At 41.6% G+C, this 22987-nt stretch overlaps 1 protein-coding gene across 1 annotated transcript in view; it reads left to right on the top strand.

Moving 5' to 3' along the window:
* The window catches only part of LOC134789841 (insulin receptor-like), a 154900-nt gene that overhangs the window by 122579 nt on the left and 9334 nt on the right, over nucleotides 1-22987 (top strand). The window contains exons 3-19 of the mRNA XM_063760507.1: nucleotides 1483-1654; nucleotides 2054-2165; nucleotides 3775-3909; nucleotides 6391-6526; nucleotides 8201-8382; nucleotides 9795-9956; nucleotides 10993-11149; nucleotides 11819-11963; nucleotides 13101-13312; nucleotides 13895-14069; nucleotides 14792-14991; nucleotides 15296-15475; nucleotides 16453-16643; nucleotides 19386-19542; nucleotides 20578-20772; nucleotides 21698-21852; nucleotides 22040-22210. Coding sequence (XP_063616577.1) covers nucleotides 1483-1654; nucleotides 2054-2165; nucleotides 3775-3909; nucleotides 6391-6526; nucleotides 8201-8382; nucleotides 9795-9956; nucleotides 10993-11149; nucleotides 11819-11963; nucleotides 13101-13312; nucleotides 13895-14069; nucleotides 14792-14991; nucleotides 15296-15475; nucleotides 16453-16643; nucleotides 19386-19542; nucleotides 20578-20772; nucleotides 21698-21852; nucleotides 22040-22210 — 2837 coding nt within the window. The remainder of the gene's footprint in view (nucleotides 1-1482; nucleotides 1655-2053; nucleotides 2166-3774; nucleotides 3910-6390; nucleotides 6527-8200; nucleotides 8383-9794; nucleotides 9957-10992; nucleotides 11150-11818; nucleotides 11964-13100; nucleotides 13313-13894; nucleotides 14070-14791; nucleotides 14992-15295; nucleotides 15476-16452; nucleotides 16644-19385; nucleotides 19543-20577; nucleotides 20773-21697; nucleotides 21853-22039; nucleotides 22211-22987) is intronic.

Below are 22987 nucleotides of genomic sequence, written 5' to 3'. Positions count from 1 at the left end.
GGGTTCCCCATATTTAGAACTGAAACTCAAATTTTTTTTTTCATCAAACCCATACGTGTGGGGTTTCTATGGATAGGTCTTCAAAAATGATATTGAGGTTTCTAATATCATTTTTTTCTAAACTGAATAGTTTGCGTGAGAGACACTTCCAAAGTGGTAAAATATGTCCCCCCCCCCTGTAACTTCTAAAATAAGAGAATGATATAACTAAAAAAAATATATGATGTACATTACCATGCAAACTTCCACCGAAAATTGGTTTTAACGAGATCTAGTAAGTAGTTTTTTTTTAATACGTCATAAATCGTAAACCGCAATTTTATTATGTTACTTGCTGCTACGGAACCCTTCATGGGCGAGTCCGACTCGCACTTGGCCGCTTTTTTCTTCTATTTATAAACATATCCTGCCTAAGAACTACAAAAAATACAGTAAAAGTCACACCTGAACGAAAAAAATACAGTTAATTTTGGACCATAATAGTTGGGAGCTTTGGAGTATAAGTTGGGAAGTTTTACGGTTGTTAAATATAATTGGATAAAACGACGCACGTACCTACTAAAATCGAATTGTTAGACCGATTAATTGAGTGATTGTCTCTAAACACGAGGCGCTACGTTATTTAGAAAGAATGCGACTTTAAAATGCAATAGCTTCGTAAACAGAAACCTGTTTTAGAACCAGTAGAAAAACAACAAACATTTACATCAGCAGTACCTAGCAACAAACAACAGCGCTCCCAAAACCTAAAACTGGCTTTGCACGTGCAGTGAGAGTATAGTGGAATTAAATACAACTAGCGTTTTTATTTACCGATGATGCAGACATTGAAAATTTATGTTTTTTTTTGGCTTTGCATATATATTGTTGTTTAACACTATTCTATGCAAATTACATTACGTTATAAATTATAAAAAACCGAATGGATGTTTTTTGGGTTTTCTGACTGACACTGATGTTTGTCACCTAACTTACGTATTCTTCAGCTCAATCGAATAATGAGAAGTGAGACTAATTTTGACCCTATACATACAAACATTGCAAGTTAAACAAAATGCTTGTAAAAATACAGCCAAAACAAGGCGTAGGTACCTATTAGAAACTTCATCCATCACCTAAATTAATGCTACGAGTACAATTCACATTCCGATGAGCTAATACCTCGGTCAAATTATGCTCATCGCGCTGTTCCTAGCTCTGCTCCTCGCGCTGACTCGATGTTACCCGCTCCGGCCACACACTGCCCTACTCGCGCGATTAATCGCTACGCTCCTTGCCGGTCCTTTGACTCGCGCCAAAAAACCGACAAAATAGGACGCGGTGGGCATGACATGACGAGGAGCATGACGAGCGGCATGACGAGTAGCGCGGCCACACTACGTCTCTGCCTACTTCCCTCGCTACTTCCCATGCCACTCGTCGAGTATGTGGCCGGGGTATTAAACATTCTCTCTAAGTAAAACTTTCTCTCCTTTGTTACAGTATGTCAATCGATGGACATCAGGAACAACCCGGAGTCCATGCAGAAGCTGAAAGGATGCCGCATCATCGAGGGACAGCTCAGCATCGTCCTGATGGAGCATGTCTCTCCCAAATACTACAACATGACCTTTCCCGAGCTGTACGAGGTCACCGGCTACATCCTCATCTATAGGTGAGACCTATTCCTCTTTATAAGGTTTTGTGCAGTTCAAATCTTGCAAGGCTTTGACTAATTTCCTTGTGTTCAATTGATGAGACCAGATATCAAATATGGCGTCGAGATATCAAAGCGGGTGTACACTAACATGACAAGGACTCGATGGAGAACCTTAGGCAGAAGACTGCATTGCCAAACCTTATAGTATATAAACCTTATATTTGTGATTGCTGTAGGTCACAGAAAACCGCCTCGGGGTTGGTCTGTGCTGTAGGTATAGGACTTTACAGTCAACACAGACGTTACCTGTCATTTCGGCATTTGTTTGTTTAATGACTGAGACAAAATTTTACAGTGGTTTGCTAAATTTTATGGATAAGGGGGTTTGTTTATATTTTTTCCGCTTGTTTACAGAATGCAACACGTCGGCAACCTCGGCGACCTGTTTCCCAACCTGTCTGTGGTCCGCGGGCTGCAGTTGTACAAAGACTACTCAGTCGTAATCTTTGATAATGAGAACCTTGTGGTAATTATACATGTGTACTATACCGACGGCGACGGGTGGCTTGCCGCTGTCGCTCTCATGGGTTCGCATTGCTTGACCAAGCAGCACGTTTCACGATTTAGACAATTCAACAAAAAAACTTGCATGGCAATATTCGTTATTGGAAGAAGATTTCGTCAATTCACTGAAAAAAATCTAATATTTCATAGAAATTGCGCTATCTACGTTAGTCTAGGTATAAAAAAAACTATATGCTAGGTCTTGCGACCTACTTTTTTTTCGCTTCTATCGATGTCTTAATTTAGTAAGCAAATTGCTAAAAACATGTACTATAATATCTGGAATACCTGCTGCATTCTATTACAATATTATATTAGATAACAAACTGTCTAAAAATGCAACCATAAACTCTATACAATTGCTTCATTTTTCATATTTGACACATTTAAAAACTGTAGGAATTTCAGTGGAAATAGTTCTATCGATACGCTTAATTAATAGAAAAAACCTCACACTGTTTCCGTTATTTGGGGCAGCCCATAGCGCAACATTCGTTATCGTATTGTCCCAACCGCGAGTGCTGTTATGTTTCTAATTACTGAGCTATTGTGCTTATATGTTTAGGGTTCCGTACCCAAAGGGTAAAAACGGGACCCTATTACTAATACTCCACTGTCCGTCTGTCTGTCTGTCACCAGGCTGTAGGTATCTCATGAACCGTGATAGCTAGACGGTTGAAATTTTCACAGATGATGTATTTCTGTTGCCGCTATAACAACAAATACTAAAAAGTACGGAACCCTCGGTGGGCGAGTCCGACTCGCACTTGTCCGTTTTTTTTTAACTAACGGCTAAAGTAGGAAGTCAGTGATCCTGTAGGTACTTATACTTCTTATAAGGGCAAATATCTCTATTTGCGTGACAAGCGTGAACATCTGCTTCCGATTCGTGGAAGATTTCCGTAGGTATATATTTAATATACTTTTCTAATCTCAACAGTATCTAAAAATATAATGTATAGGTCTGCAGCTGCACGCCTATCAATCATTGCTTAAATTGCTTTACGATTTCTTATGTCAAGTCGCGCGAGACTAAGAAATTGTGCTAGACGTGTCAGCAATACACGACTTAAAGAGTGTGACTATTGTGAGAGCGGTTTGATTTGTGAAAAGGTTCGTTCAATAACCGGCAATGCAACTTACTACCTGGCCATGTAGTGTGAACGCTGAAATACTTATACATAGTAGCCGTCAAGGCCTACATAAACTAAGCGCGCAATAAGAACTTGCCCTAAGATTATCCCTTTGTATTTATTTACATATTTGACCTCTCCAAACGTCAACGATAATATACATAGTAGCCGTCAAGGCCTACATAAACTAAGCGCGCAATAAGAACTTGCCCTAAGATTATCCCTTTGTATTTATTTACATATTTGACCTCTCCAAACGTCAACGATAATCGAATGCGAGTTTCAATAGATTGCGGCATTTCATCGTTCGGTTGAATTCGTTGCTCCTACTTAGCCAGCAATGATCTAAAATCGCATGCCAATCAATCGCATTTGTTGCAAGGTCTGTAGAAGCCTCAATATGTCCTTACTTGTTTATAAAAGCATACATTTCGACAGTCCCTGGGCCTTCGGTCGCTGACGCACATCGAGCGGGGCTCGGTGCGCATCCAACACAACGACCGGCTCTGCTATGTCAACACTATAGACTGGAGCAAGATCATGGGCGAGAGAGCTGAGAACAACGTTATAAAGGTGAGCTTACAACTTAACAATCTTTTTTCACAGCATTCCTAGGAAAGGGCACCGAAAGCCTGAGATTGCATAATTGCATATAACTACTCGAGAAAATTCGACTTATGCTGCTGTGACTCGGGAGCCGAGTGGTTGAGGCGTCTGTCTCGAATGCAGAAATGCCTTGGACACTTTTGGTTCGTGTATGACATCTATTTCAATTTATAAATCTAAAATTAATTAATTAATTAATTGTGGTGTTCTTTAAATGAGCATGGCTTAGTGGAATGTGAAATTTCATTGTGCTGTGTTTTTTCTTTATTTCTTTTGAATCTTCTTTAGTAATGCGAATTCAAAATTAGTTACTCTGCCTTTGGCGTTGAAATGAATGTATAGTGCAATAGTGCTAACCACCAATTGTTTTTGTTAATCTGTATTTCTTTTGAATCTTCTTTAGTAATACGAATTCAAAATTTGCTACTCTGCCTTTGGCGTTGAAATGTATGTGTAGTGCAATAGTGCTAACCACCAATTGTTTTTGTTAATCTGTATTTACTGGTGAGAACCTGTAATTGGCTTCTTGTATCACATTTATAAAACCTATTAACATGTTAACAGCTGTTGGATCTCCGAATAGTAATAAATAAATAAATAAATAAATAAATAAATAATATTTCACAGTCCATGGGATGCTCTGCTATGCCAGCATCCATCACCGTAGAATAGACTTTCAACGTAAAACAATGTTTGACATTGGCCTGCGGCTCAATCCAGCCAAGGGCGACCGGCCGGCTCTTAAAAGCAGAACCATCACACACGGCTTATTATTAAAATCAATACTTATCTTACTATTTATCATATTCACTACCTAATTTTTCCTTTACCTATTTTATATTTTTAGGGTGTGATTCTCGGAATAAATATGGGGTCATATCTTATTCCAGGTTTAAAGTTTTTACGTGATTGGGTACCTACGTACAGTACGTGATTATCCAAGCATACATATGTGTTTTGCATCAAACTGCACTAATGGTCACAATCAGAAGTAATGATGCAATTATTTGCATTTCTTGCATCTCCCACCGAAACTTGAGTCCGTACTGTTCTGAAGTAAGTACCTATTTATTACCGTTGAAATCTGTTACGAGCTTAAAACATAATTACAACCTTAAAAGCAAGTAAGAGTTGGTAATTCGTAGACCGTCTATGTTACAACAGTGCCTAAGCAATTTATTATATATATGTACAAAACAACGAGATTACTTTAGAGGGGGATTCCGCGCGCTGTTCTTTGAAATGAATAGCAATCTAAATATCAGAATTTGCGCGTTCCCTTTGTAGGAAATACCCCGCCGATGAGGACGCGTGTATCTGTAGTCTTGCCTTGTATAAAACTAATCGCTTCTTGATTTATCTCCGTCTTAAATTTACCAACTCACAAGGTTAGCGCATGAAAGGTTTAACGGGGGCAGGATACTACGCCTCAACAAACTCTGACCTTTTATTTAATACATGACTGGGCATGAGTGGACTTTTTAATAAACGTCACATACCAAACAATCAACAATTTAACGCAAGCATTCCATCAAACGTTATCAACGCTGTCATACAAACGAATTTAAAAGAACAAACAATGACATGAGCGGATAGGTGAGCAATTCGTGTGGTCAATAATGGGTTAATGACAGCTAAGCCGGCACATTGTTATATTAAAGTGGTTCCTAGCCTTCCTACCACGGACCGTGAGATTATTTCGTCTCAATCGGCGTTGCAAAAAACATGTACGTGCATTTTTAGACCCCGTATGTCATGAAGTGCTGTTATTAACGCATGTTAATGTTTATGCCGACACCTTTCAATAGTAATTCACGTTTACAGTAATTAACTTACGTTAATTCACTGTATTTTTTGTGGCGTGTCTGGCTGTTTTCGAGGTTACATTAGGTTAATCTGTTTTGGCGTGTAAGTTGTTCAATTTCTCGGGTATGGCACGGGCTTCGAGCATTTTTGACTCGCGTGTGGCATTGAGTGGTTTTAATCTGTAATTCGACCACATTTTGGCCTGATCCGCGGTCAATAAGTCCATATCAACAGGCTTGGGTAGGTTATACGTGTTTATATTGACATATTTATATGTAATACGTAATTTGATGTTTGATAATGATAATAAATTGCTTACTTTACTTGTTTTAATTCCGGTATAAGCGTGTTATTATACAGTAGATGTAATTGTTAAATAGCCCAGCACGTTTTACAAATAGTTTTCCTAATTAACCTGTTTTGATGTATATCTCTTAATTACAACAAGTAAACTGAATTGGTTGGACATACTGATAGCTGTAGGTTATATTACGTCCCGGGAATCACGCCTTTGGAGTTTGGAGGTTATAACGAGGAATAAAAGCTAGTACGGGAATACGGACAAGGGAAGGGTAGAGACTAGAGAGTACAGCCTTACGACTTCTAAGCGGACAAAGTATGTACAAATAGTTTGTGTTGCAGGGTAACTACGACAGCCGACTGTGCGGGCTGTGCCCTGACGCCCAGGGCCGCGACCGGGACCCGCGGCACTCCGGTTCCTGCCCCGCCGACGACAGCGGCCGGCTGCTGTGTTGGAACGAGAAACATTGCCAGAAAGGTAAGCAATCAGAGGAACAAACAGCAGCAGAAGTTACAAAGCAGGTAAAGAAATCAGAAATGATTAGAGCAAAACTTTCCTCACCCGTTCAGCTATTTTCGCTGCTGACTGAACATGAACTGATTGATGCGAAAGTTGGCCGTTGTTCTTCTGACTGGGATGAAGACACCCATGTAGGCAAAGTGAAGTGCTCATTTTATCATAATAAATTAGTGAGTGCAAAATTTTATTTAGGTATTAAATTATTTATGTCTTCATGAACCTAACGTTAAGATTAGTTAGTGTTGGATTACCTTTCCCTTTTTTTGGATTTTGCCCCTTGCCTGTTTTATTTTACGAAACTCTTGTACCTATATACCTTTTGCAATACCATTTCATTATCAAAGCAACCGCCTAAAACGTCTTTTAGTTCCATCCGCGGCGGTCGAGGGGTTAATTTGTAAACTGGTCCGGTAACAAATAAAGATAAAGGTTTATTAAGGCTCTCCCCCCACGCGCGTTATTTATAGCATGTTTGCGAATCCGTGTATGGTCTCCCACGCTTGGTTGCATGGCCTAACAAACTGCACTACATAAATCTCCTACTTAAATTGCAGTGCAACGTTACATGTAAAGCGACGGGTTATTGGTATTCATGGGGTCGCCCGTAGCGGGGTCAGCTTTTCAAGCTAAAATGAAGTTTATACTTGAAAGAGATTTTCTGGCTGCATAACTGATACGCTCTGTGAATGTGATGGTTATGTAAAAAGACGTTATTTCCAGTTGCTTGAATGCTAATGCACTACTTTTTGAACACTAAATTTATGATCTGTGACACTTTAATTACCGTAAAATCAGGTAACTATATAGTCCTATAATACAACTTATGGTCCAGTTATTAACGTCGATTATCAACGAGCCGAGCATTTTTGATTTGTACTCGTTACATTTATTTTGTTGCTTAGGATACCTATACTAATGGTTTTTTAAAAATTTGATACCTACTCATTATAATTTGAAAAATATTTAAACTAATTTTACTGGAACTTGAACTTGGACCATAGTTGTAAGTTGTGGACTAAAGTTACCTGCTTTTATTGTACATTATGAATATTATATGATCTCAGTCAGATGAGAATATTCGTAATCATGAAATTATAATCTACTCGTACGTAATTATTGTTTCTTACCCATGTACTAGTAGTCCGTAAGTATACATACCTATAGATATTTTATACCTGTGTCTAATTCAATTCCTTAATCATTTATTATATTCTTCTTGAAATGCGAAACCCTGTCTATACGAGTAGGTACCTACGTAATAAATGTAAATTGTATACAAACAAGCCAAATTATTTCACCATCGTCACGCGCCGATAAGATTGTGCCGGCTGGCACAAATATTATTCATAAATTATAAAATACATATAATTTGCTGGTGACCTAAGAGGTTTGTTTGTTTACATTTATTTACACACCTAATTCTATCCTTCGTAAACGTAAGGCCTCAATTTTCCTGTTTTTATTAGTTTGAACCTTGATGTATAGTAAATTATTATGAATTTCGTTTGTTTGAGAAACCAATGAAACAAAAGTAATGCTACTTTAAGTGGTTTATGAAAGGTTGTAATTAGATTGACACGGAGTGTTTATTGTCTCATGAGGCTATAGGCTATTTTTATATTTCGTTTTCAGTGTGCCCCTCGAGTTGCGGCAACAGCTCTTGCCTCGACGACGGCAGGACGTGCTGTGACTCGCACTGCCTCGGCGGCTGCGACGGGCCCGGCCCGGACCAGTGCCGGGTGTGCAAGGACTACTCTCTCGGCTACGGCAAGAACCGCAAGTGCGTCAAAGACTGCCCCTCCAACATGTATAAGGTAACTAGTTAAACTCGATGACAACAAGACCTTCCGCGACTCGCACTGCTTCGGCGGCTGCGACGGGCCCGGCCCGGACCAATGCCGGGTGTGCAAGGACTACTCGCTCGGCTACGGCAAGAACCGCAAGTGCGTCAAAGACTGCCCCTCCAACATGTATAAGGTAACTAGTTAAACTCGATGACAACAAGACCTTCCGCGACTCGCACTGCTTCGGCGGCTGCGACGGGCCCGGCCCGGACCAATGCCGGGTGTGCAAGGACTACTCGCTCGGCTACGGCAAGAACCGCAAGTGCGTCAAAGACTGCCCCTCCAACATGTATAAGGTAACTAGTTAAACTCGATGACAACAAGACCTGCTGTAACTCGCACTGCCTCGGCGGCTGCGACGGGCCCGGCCCGGACCAGTGCCGCGTGTGCAAGGACTACTCGCTCGGCTACGGCAAGAACCGCAAGTGCGTCAAAGACTGCCCCTCCAACATGTATAAGGTAACTAGTTAAACTCGATGACAACAAGACCTTCCGCGACTCGCACTGCTTCGGCGGCTGCGACGGGCCCGGCCCGGACCAATGCCGGGTGTGCAAGGACTACTCGCTCGGCTACGGCAAGAACCGCAAGTGCGTCAAAGACTGCCCCTCCAACATGTATAAGGTAACTAGTTAAACTCGATGACAACAAGACCTGCTGTAACTCGCACTGCCTTGGCGGCTGCGACGGGCCCGGCCCGGACCAGTGCCGCGTGTGCAAGGACTACTCGCTCGGCTACGGCAAGAACCGCAAGTGCGTCAAAGACTGCCCCTCCAACATGTATAAGGTAACTAGTTAAACTCGATGACAACAAGACCTGCTGCGATTCGCACTGTCTCGGCGGCTGCGACGGGTCCGGCCCGGACCAATGCCGCGTGTGCAAGGACTACTCGCTCGGCTACGGCAAGTGTGTCAAAGACTGCCCCTCCAACATGTATAAGGTATAACTAAAATTATTCTTAAAATTATAAGGTGCCCTGAACTTTGAAAGCGCGATTATCGTTAATAACGACTAAATCAGAAGCTTTTTATATTTTGACAATACTTAGACTACTGAAACGCTCATCTTGACATCTTGCGTACTGTTGTCACAGTAGAAAGTGCTTCTAGTTTAGTAGATATGTATTTGTAATTTTCTAAACCTACCCCGCTTTCCAATATCTCCAATGCACCTTACCAAGGACTACTAATTCGCTAGGCTACGGCAAAAAGCCGCAAATGCGTCAATGACATCCTATCGAACATTTATACGATAAATTTTTCATGAAAGAAGGACTTAAAAAGAAAGGATTTTACAGAAATCAGTTGATTCCATTTGTTTTTGGGCATATATCACTTCGAGTCACTTTGATCTGTTATAATGTAATATAATATTTACTTACAGCTGTACCGCCGTTGCGTGAGCGAGTTAGAGTGCCGCGCAATGAAGCCGCTGAACGACGACGCCAGCAACCGGCAAGAGATCAACATCCTGGCGTACAAGACGCTAAACGACTCGAGAGAGGGCGCCAAGTGCGTCTACATCTGTCCGAGCGGATTCCAGGAGGTATAAACGATTTTGCTTCAGCCGTACACCAAGACAGTAACTGCAACTAGTTACTACATACTTATCTAATTACACGAACGGGTCTACCGCGATATAATTTCATTGTTTTTACCTTAAATTCCGACGTTTCAGCTTAGTTGCACCAGCTGTGGTCACGGAAAGACTGACGTCCCAGTAAATGTCAACGAAGATATACCTAAATAAAACAACACTAAACTACCCGAAATTCGTTTATTAAAATGCGGTAAATAATATCGCGGTAGACCCGTTTGTGTAATTAAATATGTGTACAAAACGCGAGAGTTTAAAGTGTTATAGTTACTACATGTTTAGATCCTGAACTTAGATATTTTTAAACCAGAACTTTTGTGTCGGTATTAGTACTAGTTTAGATATCATACCATGCAGTTTACAAGTCGATAAACATCTATTTTATTAGATAGGAGAAACAATTTGGGTGAGCCTTTGCCATACAGTCACACGACGTCAGCTACATAGATTAAGATCGCTAGACGACCGACGAATAGTTACTTAGTTTACTGGGCATTTTCCTCAAATCCTAAGTTAACCCCAGCTCATCCACAAAACCCAGCTAAGTTTTCAAATCTCTTACTGCTTCGTGTAGTGGACACGGAGACCCCCTGATGCTAAGCCCCGTAGCAGTGAGTAGGACGCTATTCTGGTGCGTTAGGAGCAGGACATCCTTCAGCTCGTAACGCGCCTCTCTTCCCGCGCATGCAAGTTTGTCGCGAAAGCTTAAAGCCTGTGCCAGACGGTAGACAACCATAGTTTCTGCAACGTGACCTTGGTAGAAGCGAGGTAGAAGCGCGGCTGTCTACATGGTTTACAACAAGCTCAAATTTGTATGGTTGGCAGAGCACGCCTGTCTGCCAAGGGCGTTTTAAGGTCATGCAGAATTAGTTTTCAACCACTTGCTACATGGCTTAAAACCACTGTTTTTCTACCAAGGTCATGTTGCAGAAACTGTGGTTGTCCACCGTCTGGCACAGGCTTAAGAAATGACCGTTGTCCTCAGTCTGGCGATACGAGAAGAGCGGAGTGCGTGCGGTGTCCCGCGTCGGGGTGCAGCCGGCAGTGCAGCGGCGGCAACATCGACTCCGCCGCCGCGGCCGACCGGTTCCGCGGCTGCACCATCATCAACGGGGACCTCACCATCTCGCTGCCGGCCACCGGTGAGACCCTGGCCTCGAAAATACTCACTATGACGCCGCTCCGATGTGTGAACGTGGCAGCGTTATGCACGTATTATAGCAGAGTCCCGCTCGCACACAGAAGCGGCGTGAGGATACATTGTGAACCGCCTAGACATATTGCAATGAAAACAATTAGTATAGTGTGTAGCATTCAAATAGAGCTCGACGGCTAATCCTATTGTCTATTGTTAAGTAAAACCGCACGTGCTACTTACCTGCAAAAAAGGGTCTTAGTTATTCTATTTGGCACCTGAGCGCGGGCTAGTCCAACGCTCAAAAAACCAGTGTAGGTGCGCTCTCCGATAACGCGCCTTTGTTACGCGTCTCGATGACACATTTTAGACTGGTTCTGTAGCGTTCGACTCGCCGGCACTCAGTAACCGAAGTACGTATTTTTTATGCAGGTGGTTGTGGCACGTAGCACGAGCGGTTTTACTTAACATTAGACAATAGGATTAGCCGTCGAGCTCTATTTGAAAGCTACACACTATACAAATGGATTGATTACATGGCGAGTTACCTGTTGCCTTCGCTTGCCTTCGCCTCAATATTGGATTTATAGTCTCCGAGTAATCCGAATAAAATCCGATGAATTAAAATCTGTAAAAAATATCGATAAATATTTACTAATATACTATTTTACTACAGGCAACATCGTGGCTACCCTCGAGGCGGCCATGAGCGACGTCCGCGAGATCCGAGGACGGCTCAAAATCTTCCAGTCTATGCCGCTGGTGTCACTCATGTTCCTGGACAAGATCGAACGGATCATAGCCAATCCTAAAGCTAACAGGTGAGTGTGCTAAGGCTGTGGTTACTATGTTTTTAAAAAATAAAGAAAAAACCGGCCAAAGGGTTCCTTACCATTACGCAAAAAAAAAACACGTTTGGTGTATGGGAGCCCCACTTAAATATTTATTTTATTCTGTTTTTAGTTGTTGTTGTTATAGCGGCAACAGAAATATTATTTCTCACTTGATGGTCTCATGTCTGGAAGTCGCCAGCAACATGCTGAGATGGGGCCATTTCGTGACACTTCATTTTTCACTATGTTTTTTCTATACATGTCTATATTGTCTATGGGCTGTGTGTTTATGAATAATAGTACATTATTGTCGAGGCTCGGAAGCAGCTACTTGCAGGCTGAGGATTCGTTTTAAACGGACGACCTTGGGAGTCCGTTTAATTGAATCCGAAGCCAGCAAGTAGCCTTCCAGCCGAGTCATATATAGTGCTTTTCTCAAAAATGGTGCAAGAAATATAAATATCATAGAAATATTTTACAAAGGCAACGTTCTTACGTATATATTTTCACGGAAAAAAGTAGAAACAATTGAAAAAATTAGCTTTGCCGCCTTTTTATTTTTTTAATAAAAAAATAGAAGTGTATTTTTCTGCCGAAAATACGCCAACCTATTTGAGACAGCTAAATAGTCGCGGTACTAATTATCTGTTTGGCTGTTTAATGGGCCTGTGTCTTCATTTGATATGGCCATTTCAACTTTTAAAAAGTTTGGAACTCGACAAATAATGGAGTTTGTATGCAACATTGCAGTCCCAAAATCGAGACTGCAATGTTTTTAACTTTTTAATTTTTGACTGACCATAAACTACGCGCTTCGCGACCTATTTTTTAAACGGCAAAGTCGACTTTGCCGTCCATTTTTGAGAAAAAAACTATTCTATTCTTCTATTCTAAATTTATCACCTGTGAAAATTTCAACTGTACCTATCACGGTTCATGAGATACAGCCTGGTGACAGACAGATAAATAGACAGACAGACGGAAGAGGAGTCTTAGTAATAGAGTCCCGTTTTTACCCTTCATGTACGGGACTCTAAAAATCAACGAACTAGAATAACTATAGAAGTCTAACTTGAGCTCAAAAATGACAAACAAAACACCTCTAACGAATACAACTTTTTTCAGCACCGAAGCGTTAACGATATACAACAATCGGAACCTGGAACTCCTGTGGGACTGGGAGAAGCGGAAGGCCGAAAACAAGACGCTAGAGATCAGGGGGAAGGTCGTCATACAGTTCAACCCCAAACTGTGCCCCAGTGAGATCAATATGCTCAAAAACATCCCCTACAAGAACGAGCCGAATATAGAAAACGATAATGGCGATGAAGCGTTTTGTAAGTACATATGTAATAGTTATATGTAATATACGCGGAAAGTACCTACATAATTTTACTAGGGTTGGGCTATTACTACTCACATTTTTCTTAAAAAGTAATATCGAACTTATTTTTCTATTAAGAGCAGAAAGTGGGACCACCTAATAAGAATAATATTAGTTCAAGACAGTCATATTATGTCTGCTTTATTATTCAAGTGATATGTGGTTAAAGTAGACGTAATAACGGTCTTCGTTATTACGAATACTTTAACCACATATCACCTCAACGATGAAGCATTATGACGAATGGGGGTCATCGCACGTATCGCATATTTCAGCCGAATTCCTGTTTACGATCTGCAAAGAAAATTTCAAAAATTTAGGAATTAACACGGGCTGTTGCAGCATAAAATGGTGTAGGCTACAACTCTGTGCACGGTGGTGCTGCTCGTAGTGCTCGTGAACTTGCATTTTCCAAATGAATTTGCACTGGTGATATCGCGATCTTCGTAAACGCTTTTTAAGATGGTATCTGTGTAGTCTGTGACTTCAACAGTGATATCGGTATCGTGCAATAACGCAACGCATTCCATTACAGGCAACCAGGAAGTCCTCACGCTGGCGCCGACCCGCTTCGAAACTGACAGAGTGGTCCTCAGCTGGAACCCCTACTGCGTCCCGGACTCTCGCAAACTCCTCGGCTACTCGCTCTACTACATCATGACCGACCGCAACGTCACGCTTTACGAGCAGCGCGACGCCTGTTCTGACACGTTGGTATTCTTTTCATTTTATATCCCACTTCTGATATTTGAATAATTTAATTATTTATTTACACTTTATTGCACAAAAGAAAACTTATCTTACAAAAGACGGACTTAATGCCAAAAGGCATTTTCTACCAATCAGCCTTAAGGCAAAGCAGAGGGATTGATATATTGATCTCAAATTGTTCAAAAAAACAAATGGGTGGATTAACTTGTGTTGTTAAGGTTCCGTCACACAGGCGCGTTTTCCGGGCGGGGCGTGAGCATTTTATATGTACAAGCGGTGCGCCCCGCTCACGCGCCGCCCTTAAAACGCGCCTGTGTGACGGAGCCTTTATTCTGATCCGTTGTCCAGGGAAGAATAGTCACACAGTTTGTTAGAAGAAATGCTCACGCTGACGGTCTAGCAACATGCTTAGTAGATTGTATATACCTATTGCGAAAAAGGCTTATAAAAAACTACCATCAAAAATCATGTTTGATAGATTCCAATATAATCAGGATATTAAAAGTTGCCCAGGGTAACGTAATCATGGCAAAGAGTGACAAGAAAAACTTGATTCAGTTAAATAATATCCATTCATCTGCCTTCATTCGTCTTCAACTTTCTCTTTATATAAGTAAGATAAAAGCAACAAGCCGCTGTCGGTCTCCTTTCTAGACAGAACACTATTAGAAAGTTAAAAAACTTTGGTACTATTATGCCCACAAATGAATGTTGTTTATAGATGGAACGTGATCGACTTCGCCATCGAAGACAACCGCACGTCGCCTCTGAGCGGCTGCGACCGGCAGATGCTGTTCAAAGTAGTCGCCAACCTCATTCCGGACACGCGGTACGCGGCCTACGTGAAGACCTTCACCACGCGCATGGATAACACCAAGGGGGCGCAAAGCCCCATTATATACTTCAAAACTTTACCCGGACGTAAGTTTGGTTTAAATTAACTTATAAAAACAAATTGAATATACTGTGAGGGGTGAATATGTAGGGGCATACACAAACATACCAAATGTTATGTTATGTTATGGATTATTATTTGGAAAGGTTATGTTATAATCGTGCCCCCGATTTTGATAGCTGAAGTATGCGCTGTATGGTGCCATATGTTTTGTCAAACATCACATTTTCACTATCAGGTTTAATGGTTTAATCTACGGAGTTTCACATCGCCATCTACATTATACGAAGTTTAGATGAACTCATAAAATGAAATGTTTCATGGTGGCAGGTCCCAGCCCGCCCACGGTGACGGTGCGAGAGGACTCGCGCGCGCAGCACAACGTGACCGTGGTCGTGACGCCCCCCGTGCGGCCCAACGGCACCATCATCGAGTACGTGGTGGAGGTGCAGGCCAACAGCTACAACCTGCCCAAGATCATGGCTAGCAGCATCGACTACTGCAGCAATCGTGAGTTTGTAATGTGACACCATAACTAGTAAAACGTTTGAAACTGTCTCGCGCGCTACACAACACGTGACCGTGGTCGTGACCCCCCGTGCGGCCCAACGGCACCATCGTCGAGTACGTGGTGGAGGTGCAGGCCAACAGCTACAACCTGCCCAAGATCATGGCCAGCAGCATCGACTACTGCAGCAACCGTGAGTTTGTAATGTGACACCATAACTAGTAAAACGTTTGAAACTGTCTCGCGCGCTACACAACACGTGACCGTGGTCGTGACCCCCCGTGCGGCCCAACGGCACCATCGTCGAGTACGTGGTGGAGGTGCAGGCCAACAGCTACAACCTGCCCAAGATCATGGCCAGCAGCATCGACTACTGCAGCAACCGTGATTTTGTAATGTGACACCATAACTAGTAAAACGTTTGAAACTGTCTCGCGCGCTACACAGCACGTGACCGTGATCGTGACGCCCCCCGTGCGGCCCAACGGCACCACCGTCGAGTACGTGGTGGAGGTGCAGGCCAACAGCTACAACCTGCCCAAGATCATGGCCAGCAGCATCGACTACTGCAGCAACCGTGAGTTTGTAATGTGACACCATAACTAGTAAAACGTTTGAAACTGTCTCGCGCGCTACACAACACGTGACCGTGGTCGTGACCCCCCGTGCGGCCCAACGGCACCATCGTCGAGTACGTACTCGACGATGCAGGAGGTGCAGGAGGTGCAGGCCAACAGCTACAACCTGCCCAAGATCATGAGTTTGTAATGTGACACCATAACTAGTAAATTATACTGATATCTAGAGTTAGTAAGCAGCAGTATACTGACAGCAGTTTGAAAAAAATATTTTGATCATGAAATTCTTGCCCCTGTCGTCCGTAAATATAGATTATTTAAATCACAACCTTTCGGTTTGGCTAATAGTAAATACTCATTAAATAATACGCAGTTCGACTAAAATACCTTCATTTTTCCAGCGAGCCTGCTAGCCAACATCATAGCCGCGAAATCCGAAGTGCCGCAAAAGGACGAGACGTCGATGACGGGCGACGCGAAGAATGGCACCTGCCAGTGCCGCGAGGAAACCGAGCGCTCCACCAAGTTCGACTCGCGGGCGGAACAGGAGCGCATGGACACCATCGCCTTCGAGAATGATCTCCAGAACTTGGTATGCTATTACTAGTTGCCTGGAATAAAGATTTCATTCGTTCATTCATTCATGACTTTACTCAACTTTATCTTGATATCTATATCATTTTAGTTACTAGGCCAAGTTTGGTATCGTTTTCGTATAAATCGGGGATGCCGAATTCATTTGTGATATAATTCCGGCACCATTCCGAAGTAAAAACACATAAAATATGAAAAAAATACTTTTATTTTTATTCCTCTTCACGCTTAAACTGCTGAACCAATTTAGTTGAAATTTGGTATAGAGATGGTTAGAGTCCCAGGGAAGAACAAAGGATACTTTTAATGTCAAAAATAATCCCTAAAGGGTGTAAAAAGGAAGGTGGAAATTTGTATGGGGATTCAATAACCGCTGAACCGATTGAGATAAATTTTTGTATAGAGATAGTTTGAGTCCCGGGGAAGAGCATAGGATAGTATTTATTCCAAAAAAATTCCTTTAAAATGAAAGGTAAGGTGTAGGATTGTATGGGAAATCAATAAACGCTGAACCGATTTGGATGAAATCTATGTCTACATCTTTGATTTAGTTGAAAACCTCACCTCACCTCTTTCCTATAGTGTGTTTCCTATACAAGCCAAATCAGCTTAATGAGCAAGATACAAGTGAGCTGTGCTTTTGACGCTTTGATGACGCGCAATAACGTGGTTGACCGGATTTTTCAGTATATTTGCGTTATGTGAATGCATAACTGCTAAAAACATTTTATATAACATCATAATAAAACCTTTTATGAAGCGTCCAAAAACCGCAAGTTACGGTCAGCATAAGGATAAACTGTATTCTTAAAAAAAAAATATCTCACTAGCTGTAAAAATGTTAATAATAACGTCAAAAAGTAAATTTAATTATTTCATTCGACTTTGAACACGCGGCTGGCTAGCGGCACGTCCCGGCATTTCGATGTTTTTAAGCTGAACTGTCAAAAGATAGTTTGATACTCAATAACTTAAGTAAATTTGTTCTAATTTAAATGAAATTGGGTAAACGTGTAGTCGCGGGCATTATATTTTAGTCATTAAATGTTGAGCAGGCCCGATCAAGGGGTTATTGAGCTAGAAGAGCTTAGAAGGCCAAAAAGCTGTTTGTGAGAGGTCTTGCTATTCTGGTCATTTTTTTGCAAGAAACATGTTCGAGTTTAGTATCAAATGAAAGTGCTCGACTTACACTTTTATAATATCGTTTTTAAATTTGCCATTTTGATATAATTATCAAGAGAAAAATAAAATAGAATAAACATAATATAAGTATTTGACATTTGACAGGAAATATTTCGGCTTAGCACAGATACAGTTTATTTTAATCTCTATGGTGGTGACTTAAATCCAGGGGAGGGACAGCCGTATACCAAAGACATATGTAACTTCGTATAAGACGAATAAAGTCTAAGGAAAAAACGTGCCTCGGAATTCAAGTAAAAGTCATTCTCGAATAGATGCCGCACACACCTTTAGCCTATCCTCGGCTAGATGGCGTGACGACACCGTTTCATATTTAACAATTTTAACACATAGATATCAGTGAATGAACATGGATCAAAATGATATAAAAATAATAAAATCATTTATCCATATATATACATTTTTTGATAACTTTATACGTTTTCATTTTGAGTTTTAGTCGTGTGTCGATAGATGGCAGTAAATTTACAGTGACTACAAAATTTACAATGACAGGACCCCTCTATACCTACTATCTATTCTTTTTGCGTATACGAAGCCCTTTATTCGAAAAAATAGCGCCATCTATATTACTTAACGCTAAACTTTTAAATGGCGCTTCAAAATTACAACTCAACTATATTATACATACTACTCTTTGCTTAAATCTATCAGTTAAGGGCTCCACAGACCTAGCAATAAATCCACGCGATCTTTGATCCATTGCCGCCTATAAAGCGACATAAAATAGTAGAAATTAAATAAAATGGAACTCAAAAATATCCATACTAAATTGTTGCCATGTGTAAGCATTTTACGTCAAAAATGTGACAGTTACGTAGAATGTGGCGCCCTCATTTATTTTCTATTATTTTATGTCGCACTATACGAGTAGGTACCTAAGCAGGTGCAACAAAGTCAATCGCTATATAATTTTTGGTTAACCGCGAGTTCTCCGTTCGGGGCGAACTACTAGTTAATTTAATTTGCCTCTAGGAAAATAATCTATTGCCGCTGTTTTCCTTTTCTTAGTTGTTATGCTCTTTGTAGAATACCTACTTTTTTATTTTCAAGGGCAGACAAGCTCTGTTCTAAGTATATTGAATATTGAACAAGTTCTTATGCGCATAATATTTTGTTGTAAATTAGCAGAGATATATATAACTCCGTATAAGATAAATAAAGTCTAAGAAAAAAACGTGCCTCGGACGGCCAAGGAAAAGTCATTCTCGAATAGATGGCGCCATTACCTTTGGCCTATTCTCGGCTAGATGGCGTTAACGACACCGTTTGGTATTTAACAATTTTAACACATATCAGTGAAAGAACATGGGTCAGTATGGAACAATAAAAAATAAGAATCATTTATCCGTAAACATATTTAGATTATTTTATACATTTTCAATTTTATTTTAAGTTTTAATCGTGTGTCGATAGATGGCAGTAAATGTACCGTGACTACAAAATTGACAATGACAGGACCCCTCTATACTATCTATTCTCTTTGAAATTAGTATGTAAATAAATATATAATTCCATTAATTATTATTATTCCCAGGTGTACGTCAAACAAACGAAAACGACAAAATCCAAGCGAGAGACCAGGATTCGGCGGTCGATCGACGACACCGTCGTGAGCAGCATGCTCGTCATCGTCACGCCCCCTGAAGGCGGTCCCGACACCATCTGGAAGGAAAATAGCACAGACCCCGAAGGTAACTTGGCGTAAATTCAACCTTTACCCGTCGCATTAGAGTCTTTTCTGCACCGTTCTGAGTTCAAACGTAGATAATGAATATCAAGAAAAAGCGGGACCGACTGTCCCGTTGAAACGTTCAGGCCAAAACCAAGTAGTCATTCATATATTAAATACTTACGTCATTTAAATACGAAAAATAAAGATAGCTCAACCAAATCTTTAGTTTTAAAGTGATGCAACATCTATCATGCATCATTCTTATTTCAAATATGTTATTATTGATTTACCCACTGTACTGTGATTTTTAATACTTAAGAACCTACTCCTTTTTTATTATTAAGGTGATTACAGTTATATTGTGTAACACATATAGTTTATAATTAAGTGAATAATTAGAAATAAATTAATATTGTCCTTCGCTGCCTGAAACACAGGGAATCGTTCAGGTATTTGTTAACGGGTTATTCGCAGACGGTCTAGAACGCAAAATGACTAGTGTAATATTTTGCCTATATCACTTTTAGTCTACATCGCGAACGGTCCAGAACGCAAAATGCCTACATCATTTTCGTCGTTTTATCTTTACATTAGCGATGTCGACGAAGCCCCGCTGTCGCGGGGCTCCTATTCTGTGCTGTTTGGCCTTCGGCCATTTGAAGATAACTAACGAACCTAACCTACCCTAGTGGTATAAAAAAGTGGTGATTTTGCGTTCTAGACCGTTCGCGATGTAGACTAAAAGGGATATAGGCAAAATATTACACTAGTCATTTTGCGTTCTAGACCGTCTGTGAATAACCTTGTAAACCACTTGTCTCTATATAAATTCTTAGTCTTTAAGAACAACCACTGTACTATACTTTTGTCAATAAATTATTTGTATTTGTATTGATACTGAGGAGCTTTCTATTGTTGAGATATCTCGACACGATTTTAGAGCGTCAGAGGTGATGATCGGTGCCTGTTTGTATGAAATTAAAGCTAGACTACCTACCCACATTTCTTTTCACCCTACCTAAATTTCACTTTATACATTTTTTTTTGTACACAGGCTTCCTGCGTACGCAACACTACTCACTGCCGGGCTCTACACGCGAGTTGACCATCGAGAACCTGCGCCACTTCTCGTGGTACACCGTCAGCTTGTGGGCGTGCCGCGCTCAGCATCCCAACGAGACGGTCGCGGAGTTCAAGAAGACGCGCTGCTCCGACCGCGCCTTCTACACCTTCCGGACCACTGAGCTGAGTGAGTACCCCGGTCTCTTGGTCGGAAACCTGCGCCACTTCTCGTGGAACACCGTCAGCCTGTGGGCGTGCCGTGCTCAGCACCCCAACGAGACGGTCGCGGAGTTCAAGAAGACGCGCTGCTCCGACTGCGCCTTCTACACCTTCCGGACCACTGAGCTGAGTGAGTACACGGGTCTCTTGGTCGGAAACCTGCGCCACTTCTCGTGGAACACCGTCAGCCTGTGGGCGTGCCGTGCTCAGCACCCCAACGAGACGGTCGCGGAGTTCAAGAAGACGCGCTGCTCCGACCGCGCCTTCTACACCTTCCGGACCACTGAGCTGAGTGAGTACACCGGTCTCTTGGTCGGAATCCTGCGCCACTTCTCGTGGAACACCGTTAGCCTGTGGGCGTGCCGTGCTCAGCACCCCAACGAGACGGTCGCGGAGTTCAAGAAGACGCGCTGCACCGATCGCGCCTTCTACACCTTCCGGACCACTGAGCTGAGTGAGTACACCGGTCTGTTGGTCGGAAACCTGCGCCACTTCTCGTGGCACACCGTCACCCTGTGGGCGTGTTGCGGTCAGCAGCCCAAAGAGAAACGCAGAGTACAACATTCGCGCTGCTTCGAGTTTGAATAATAAAACAATCTCGTAAATATATTTGTTTCCGAAAATATATTAATTGTGCTTCAGTGACAATTGATGTTAATATTAAGTATCAAACTCTGTTTGCATGTTTCATTCAAACCAAAACTTCAGATTGTTTTAACAGTTTTATTTTCGTTTTATGTGTTTCACTTCACAGAAGAACGTAAAACGATAATTATGTATATACATTCAAAAATGTTTAGGTTGTAAATAATAATAACTCACCTCAGTCCGGGGGAATATTTTACTTATTCTGCTCTCCTAGTCTTCTATTCTAACTTTTCAAAACCTTGCAGGTTCCGTGGACATGGTCAGCAAAGTGCGGGCGTACGAGCTGCCGTCAAACATGACGCTGCCGGACGTGAACGTGACGTGGGACCCGCCCGTCAACCCCAACGGTTTCGTCGTGGCCTACTCCGTGTACCTAGTGCCTGTGGAGGACAACACGAAGGTGAGCCTTGTAGCTTGTTAACGTCCTATGGTAATAGCGCGAAGTCGAGATGCCGTCGAACCTGATGCTCCCGGACGGTAACGTGACGTGGGTTTCGTCATGGTCTACTCCACAACAACATAATGAGAATGCTCATATACTTTCCATGACACGAAAGACTGTCATAAAACGCCATATATTCTCACAGATGATGTACGGGGTGAAAAACCAGCGTTGCGTGCCACAAACGGACTACGAGAGCAACGGGCGTGGAATAGTGTTCCACAACATGTCGCCCGGCAACTACAGCATCACGGTCACGCCCATCACCGTCAGCGGCGCCGGGAACGCCTCGCATCCAGTGTACTTGTTCATTGCGGTAAGTGGCATATATATGTAGTTATGTACCTACCATCACGCTCCGCGATTTTTGCGCCATTTAGGGTCCTAGCTAAATCGGTTGTTCAATACTTACGCTATAGAATTTCCAATTTAGCTAGAACCGCAAATGGCAGAACAATCCCGTGTGGTGACTGTATATTGAAAAGTGAGAAACTTAAGCGTTACTAGCGGTACTTTTTTAAATTCCATGGTAAAATAATATAAGCGTAGTGCTTTAGTTTAATTTCAAACAAAAAATAAGTTAAAAACATTGCAGGATCGGTTTACGCGCATTTCATAAAAATTCCGTTATTTGTCGCAGTCAAAAATTATAAACTTTATAAAGTAATCTTAGGTCCTTAGACAGTTAAATGTTTCAACCAACCGCGCTTTATATCTGTGTTTGAAATAGTAAGTAATACAGTAATTTTATACATTTCGCGTTTGCGTTAAATCCGGTAGTTCAGATTTTTTGCAGACGTGTTTATGATGTTGGCCCAATGAATAATACAAGTTTGTGACTTCGAGCGCCGAACGCAACTTTGTCAAATATCGAAAAACCCGCGATAATTTCGGTTTTCTTTTAGATTTAGGCTATTATAACCCTAAAGGACTAGTTTTTGATAGTGCCTTCTCAGGACGTTTTTAAAGTGGACTAAATTTGCTACAATACGAGACTAGAATTGTCTCTGTACATCTAGTAGTTTTCGAAATAAAACCTTTCAAAATTTACATTTTTTGAAATTGTGTTCATAGGGTAAGTATGTGCAGTGAG

Source organism: Cydia splendana, chromosome 4 (genome assembly GCF_910591565.1).
Source record: "Cydia splendana chromosome 4, ilCydSple1.2, whole genome shotgun sequence".
Taxonomy (NCBI): Eukaryota; Metazoa; Arthropoda; class Insecta; order Lepidoptera; family Tortricidae; genus Cydia; species Cydia splendana.
This window is presented reverse-complemented; position numbering and strand designations above follow the sequence as displayed.